The sequence below is a fragment of the Leptodactylus fuscus genome, chromosome 1, assembly GCF_031893055.1.
Source record: "Leptodactylus fuscus isolate aLepFus1 chromosome 1, aLepFus1.hap2, whole genome shotgun sequence".
Classification (NCBI taxonomy): domain Eukaryota; kingdom Metazoa; phylum Chordata; class Amphibia; order Anura; family Leptodactylidae; genus Leptodactylus; species Leptodactylus fuscus.
Window position 1 is genome coordinate 227,809,085 of NC_134265.1, and position 7,521 is coordinate 227,816,605.

Below are 7,521 nucleotides of genomic sequence, written 5' to 3' on the forward strand. Positions count from 1 at the left end.
AGAAAAGAGGGGCTAAGAGATAATACATTAACATAAGATTACACTTGAGAAAACTTGATGTGAGTTCATTTGAAGCCAAGATAAAACTATAAAATAATGATCAAGTTAGACGTCTTGTGACCTACATCTCCCCCTACCAAGTACTACGACCACGGCCATTGCAGTTACATGTCTGATGGCTATGGGGGGACTTTCATTAGAAGCCAAGCAGATAGTACAAGAGGACAAATATCTTACATTGTATAATTCTAATATTGGAGGCGGTAGACTGTACATTGACAACAGATAACTGTACATACATACACATTAACCTATTACAGTATACAAAACATAATATGAAATTCTTTCAATACTTATTACGTATATCATTTCCTTCTTAGAAATATCTATGGATGGCTCATGTGTAGAGAAATCTTATATTATTGCATTTACTTAATGAACTTGTTTTAAGGACAGGTCTACAGTTTCTTCTTTTGAGATTGCATAACACATAATGCTCAGGTTAAATACTATACTATACAGTACCATATATATATACTGGTGATCGCAGGTATGTGTAGCTAGCTCTCGCTGCAGGCTACAGATGAGCAGGGTAGAAGGACTGGCATGCCTGGAAAGAGTTAAAGGGAGGGGGTGGGCTGTCACGCGTCATTGGGCAGATTATGTGCAGCAAACAAAAAGTGTGTGTCTGTGTGCCAGTCAGTCACTGCGTCGCCTCCATCTGCACAAGTCCTTGTCTTCCTCTTTTTTTTCTTCCCCCTATTTTGGTTTTTCGCTTTCTGATTGTATTTACTCCTTCCCACCCCCTCCCATTCATCTGATCGTCGATCTATAGCCACCTTCAAGGAGCAGAAGCCACATCTCTCCCTGGACATGGAAGTACTACAGTAATAGGACAGATCTTGGACTCCAGAGAAGGACTTCTCATTTAATACATTTCCCTAGGAATATAAAGAGGCGGAGGTCCTGGTAAGTGTCAATGCATGTTCCCTTCACCAGTGCTACATATAGGAGTTATATAAAGGAGTCACCTGCCTTCTCATAAACGTGTTTGTTCCTTAGTAAAGAATAAGGATTACTAAGCTGCTATCCTACTCTATGTATTCACACTGGTAATAGTCACCAGCCTTACAAGTCTACAGTAGAAAACTGGATTCAATGGATCCAAGAAGACAAAAGATAACCTAGAACAAGCTGCCTGTATGTAATGATGAGTCTGGCAATAGTCATTGCCATCCCTAGTGAGAGAAAGGCTGCTGTCCGGAGCTCAGGTCCTGAAACACTGTCTGTCTACTACAATGACACAGACTAGGACTGTGGAACCGCAACTCCCAGCAAGCCATATTCTGGGAGTTGTAGTTCCACAACAGCCGGAGAAGTGAAGGCTGCTGACCTCTGCTATAGACGATTTACTAGCTAGAGAACTTTCACTTTTATGTAAAGGCTAAATAAGAGCAGACATTATTACTTTATCACTCTGAAGTGCATATTCTTAAAGAGAATTTACTTCATGGTGAATATTACTATTATAGTCATTATTTATCAAGCAGGGTATTAGGCAAACTTTATATATATAAATATATACATGGACATATACATATATAGATAAGATATAGGATAAGGGCGCTACTGATGTATAAGCACTTGTATGTCTAAAGACTTTGGGATGTAAGTCCTACGACTGATCAATTAATGACAAATAATAATAATTAGTAATTAGCTCTTCTTCCTGCTTGTAATGAAGGTCTCTGAGGACAGGGATGGATTATGGTAATGAGCAGACATACTAAAGCTAAAGGTTACATGACATGGAATCAGTGACATTGACAGTCCTGAAATCCATTCTCCATGCTTCTCTGTCACACTGATAGGATCCCAATGACTAGAAATGCCTCTCTCCTGCCCAAACACTACCCTCAGCACCCACTGCCAGATACTACTACACTTGGGACTTCATTTACTTGGATTCAATAGAATTACTGGAGATTCTTAAAGACTGACACGAAGTGATTCCAGGGATTCCCTGAAGTATTCTGTGGTTATTGATCCAGCACCCATACATATAGAAGAATAGAATAAATGATCGCTATCTAGATCTATGCAGTAACCATATGGGAGACTAATGTTGCCATATTTTACCTTCTTATAGGACATGTCAGTCATGGAAGACGCTGGTGTCCAAAAAACTATTTGGGATGGAGACGCCAAGGCAGTACAGCAATGTCTGACGGATATATTTACCAGTGTCTACACCACCTGCGATATACCAGAAAATGCCATATTCGGCCCCTGTGTCCTGAGCCACACGTCTCTCTATGACAGTATAGCATTCATAGCCCTGAAATCCACAGACAAGAGGACTGTGCCCTATATATTCCGGGTAAGTCAAAGATTCGGCAATGCTTCATATCTCCTGTACACAAAGGCAAATTCTCATTTAAGATATATATATATATATATATATATATATATATATATATATATAGTAAATTACACACTGAAACAATTAAATATTTAGATACATTGTAAATGGGTGAATATATATATTATATATACTATATATTATATATTATTATATATTATATATTATATTAATATATATTATACTACATATAATGTAGATTGAGTATAGTTAGGATGTATTAGGATTAGTTAGTTAGGCACAGTTAGGGTATAAAAACGGTAATAGAAAAAGCAAATGAAGATAGATAAAAATATAGAACATATATATATATATATATATATATATATATATATATATATATATATGAGTGTGTGTGTATGTATATATATATATATATATATATATATATGTGTATGTGTGTGCATATATATATATATATATATATATATATATATATAGTAAGCTGTCCTTCTACATATATGATTACACTATTTCATTTCTACTTGCTGTAAAGCATATACAAATCATATTCTGTGTATCATATATTGTATAAATATATTAAAATAACAATAGCATATTGATATACTGTAGTAAAGTTTATTAGAAATACATAGATGTAAATGTAATACATAGGGTATAACCTATTGTATTGTAAGATAAGTGCCGAATATCCCGATCACTATATGTAACTAGGGTTCAGCCTGAAATTCGGATGAGCAATTCTTTGAAGCTCCGATTTCCCAAATTTGTCTCCAGACGTAGAAATAAACAACTCCAGTACATGTTGTTGTGAAGACAATCTGGAGAATTGGTTCATGTGAAAGCACATCTCAGATCGAACATATGGAGGGCTGTCATGTCAGCTCTGTGTGATTCTCTTGGACAGACGATTTCCATTCATTCTGATGGTCTACATCCATAATAAAGCTCTGCTGTGCGTTGGGATCCCATAAGACTAGTGTGCAGCTCATGGGGGACTTTTTAACCCTCTTATACCTCATTATCCTTGCCTTTCTGCAGGTGGACACTTCAGCTGCAAACGGCTCCTCTGAGGGGCTGATGTGGCTCCGTCTGGTTCAATCTGCCAGAAACAAAGAGGAACAAAATCTGGAAGCCTACATCAAGAACGGACAACTGTTCTACAGATCTCTGCGAAGGATTGCCAAAGACGAGGAGTTATTAGTGTGGTACGGGAAGGAGCTGACAGACCTTCTCCTGCTGCACCCCAGCAGAGGGCAAGGAAAGACTCCAGGTGGGTGTCGGGATTTATGTATGGACAAGACCAAGTCCCCTTTACTTCCCAGTATAGGCTTTGTAGCCCTAAGTATAAGTGGTATTACATTAAGTCCCTCATGGGACTCGTTATTGCCCTGCCTTTCAAGTGCAGTCCACATACATACACATATACACGCATAAATATATCGATATCTATATAGACACACACGACCTATATCTATATAGACACATATCTATATCTATCTATCTATATATATATATATATATATATATATATATATATATATACACACACACACACACACACACACACACACACACACACACACACACACACACACACACACACACGATCAGTTAAGTTGATACTTGTTTTTATAATTGTCCACATCAGACCCATAAAGAGTAATTTATGTCGGGAATTGTCTATTATATATGTATTATATTGTGTTTGTGACTTGTTAATATTAATAACTATATTATTTTTATTGTATGCCAAGCAATAGGTGACATTTTACTTACATTAATATCTAGGCTACTGCATGTCGGTATACACACTGTCTTAAGTACTTTAGATATTGTACAGTGCTCCTCATTCATTGCTTTCTTCTTCTCTTTTAGGAACTACACAGTCTACATGCCTGGAGTGTAGTCAAAGATTTCAATACGATTTCCCCTATGTGGCCCATGTAAGATTTCGTTGTCCTAAGAGAGTCCATAATTCCGATTCTAATTCAGAACATCTAGTGAAGGACAATAGAGAACTGGAACCTCGGAACGCAATGGTTTCTACAACCAAATATAATAAGCTCTCCATTTACCAGCCACAAAAAGAGAACCACAAGCCCACAACAGACTTTCACAACTTGGCCAGAGACTTAGAGAATTTTAGAGGTTCCAGTTCTTCATCTTTTAGCAGTTCTCCAACAGCCAAATCTCACCTTGCACGTCAGGACTCGGAGATCTGTTCTGAGAGCCTTCATAAAACCAAAAGAAAGTATGAAGACCACCTGGAGGACAACAGGTCCAGACGGATAGAGCCTTCTGGGAGGTTTATAGATAGGCCTGTACCTTCTTCTAAGGAGGATTTGGTGTGTAGTCCTCAGCCATTTAGAGGCAGTTCTTACTTTAATGTAGAGGAAGGAGGACAGTTATATGCTCCACCAAGTCCAGAGACTGGAGATGCCAAGAGAAGCGCATTTGTAGAAGTGAAAAAGGCTTCCAGGGGAGTGGAAGAAGCCGAGTCAACCTCTGAAGGTAAAGACAGGTCTCCATCCCACCCAAACAGCCCAAGTGAGGAGAAGAGATTGAGCATCAGGCCAGAGAATCAGCCAGAGGACAATGCAACCATGGGCAGTGCCTTTACCAGCGTGCCCCAAATGGCAAACCAAGATCAGGAAAGGAAAAGTGCTTTCTCACAACCAACCAGAAGCAGCTTCAACCATGTAACTCCACTGCAGGTGATGGGACAAAAACTGGTGGCCGGCGGGGTCGGTCTGGACTGCCATGGAGACAGTGTCGGGCCGGCCAGGCTATTTCCATCTGATCCTTTATCTGTTAAGCTTCAGAGCCCTGAGATAAATGGCAACTGCACACTGCCAGGAGGCATGCCAAAGCAAAGTCCTTTCCTCTTTGCAACTACTTTTTGGCCAAAGAGCTCAGCTGCACCCCTCCAACTGCAACTGCCTTCTACCCTTACCTTATTGCCCCCTTCCTTCACTTCCCTGTGTCTGCCAGCTCAAAACTGGTGTGCCAAATGCAATGCTTCCTTTAGGATGACCTCTGATCTGGTGTACCACATGAGGTCCCACCACAAGAAAGAGTATGCCATGGAACCATTGGTGAAGAGGAGGCGAGAGGAGAAACTAAAGTGCCCCATATGTAATGAATCCTTCAGGGAACGCCATCACCTGTCCAGGCACATGACCTCTCATAACTAAGTCCTTGGACATGTCGATGCTCACACATGGTGATACCAGGACATGGACAGCAGATGTGTGGGCTTTAACTCTTTGAATGCACGCATTTTCACTTTCCAAAAGTACATTTTTTTAAATGTCATATATATTGCAGCATATTGATGCATTTGTCATATCTTTCTACCTTAAATTATGGAGCACTTATGATTTACATGTAATTATCATTAATGTATTTAAGGGTTACTTTGGAGTAATGGACAGTACTTGGGTGGGACATTGTCAGTTTGTGCATTACCTGATGGATATTACAGAGGGCATCCCAGTTATCCAGGAAATGCATGGCCATTGCAATATCACACAGTATGGACTCCTGTCAGACTGTCATCACGTGTATTTCTTTTATGAAACAAAGTGTAATTTTGTGCCAGTGGATACCAGTGTGCAGAATTATTTTCTTTCTCCCTTCCCCCACCCTAACCAAGGAAAACAGATTTATTATACTGTATAGTTTATCTGAGTATGTTGAATGCTTTGACAATAAATTGCTTTATTTTCTGCAAGCCATCCATTGTTATACCATGCTTTCTTTCCTTGGTTGCAGTCTATGTACAGTATTAGTGGTTATGGTGTTGGGGTGACTGTTTGCACTGTAGCTACAGGCTCTTGTTAGCACATTAGAACCATGTTATGTTACATCTCATCCTCTGACTATAAAGCTTATGATGATGTGTCTCCTTCCATTTACTGAACAAGAACATCCAGACACAAAGGGGTTAGCATTGTGCTGACCCTGCTAGATAAATGTGGAGACTTCTGTATTTTTAGACTTGAGATTGCTTTGTCCTTAGCACACATTGCTTGTTCATATTCAGATCAAAACATGAGTGAGATGAGATAAGGCAGAGAGGGGTTGTTGTGTGGATTCAGTCGCCTTTAGTGCAAATTATTATTAGAATGACCTTAACAGGACTTGTTTCCTCTTCACTCTGGTTATTATACAAGAAGCATTGTGCAAGCCAGCAAAAACCTCTAAAACTATGTTACTCAAAGTGAAAGATATCACATTTAGCAAAAAAAGATCAATGCTATGTTCTGCCTAATATTCATTACAATACTGTAATTCAGTACTGTCATAATAATTACAGTATAGAGATGTCATACCTAGATTTTATAGCCTGGGCTGTTCTACAACATTGCTATGGTAAGTAAGAATATATACACAGGAAAGTAAGTGTATCCGTCTATTAGTCCATTCATTACTATAACAGCATTGTAAAGCAGTCCAGTATACCGGTACACAGACACTGTATATAATAGAGAGTTAATCTATCTATCTATCTATCTATCTATCTATCTGTTTATTATCTATCTATATCTATCAATCATTAGCTATTAATTATCTATCATTATCTACATATTATCTATTTATCTACCTGTCTATATATCACTATCTATCTATCTATCTATCTATTATATATCTATCTCTATCTATCATCTATCTATCTATCTATCTATCTATCATTTATCTATCTCTATCTATTATCTATCTATCATTATCTATCATCTATCTCTATCTATTATCTATCTATTTATTATCTATCTATCTATCTATCTATCTATCTATCTATCTATCTATCTATCCACCCATCCATCAGTCATCTATCATTATCAATCTATCTATATCTATCTATTATCTATCTCATGTCTATCTATCATTATCTATCTATCTATCTATCCATCCATCCATCAATTATCTATCTATCTATCTATCATTATCAATCTATCTATACCTATCTATTATCTATCTCATGTCTATCTATCATTATCTATCTATCTATCTATTATCTATCTATCTATCTATCTATCTATCTATCTATCCATCATCTATCTATCATTATCAATCTATCTATATCTATCTATTATCTATCTCATGTCTATCTATCATTATCTATCTATCTATCT

At 37.7% G+C, this 7,521-nt stretch overlaps 1 protein-coding gene across 1 annotated transcript; it reads left to right on the forward strand.

The window, feature by feature from the left end:
* The first annotated feature begins 693 nt into the window (after positions 1 to 693).
* On the forward strand, positions 694 to 6,123 carry PRDM8 (PR/SET domain 8). Its single transcript, XM_075283741.1, has 4 exons — positions 694 to 969; positions 2,150 to 2,380; positions 3,425 to 3,656; positions 4,262 to 6,123. The coding sequence occupies exons 2-4, from the start codon at positions 2,153 to 2,155 to the stop codon at positions 5,578 to 5,580; spliced, it is 1,779 nt and encodes a 592-aa protein (XP_075139842.1). The 5' UTR covers positions 694 to 969; positions 2,150 to 2,152; the 3' UTR covers positions 5,581 to 6,123.
* Positions 6,124 to 7,521: the final 1,398 nt, after the last annotated feature.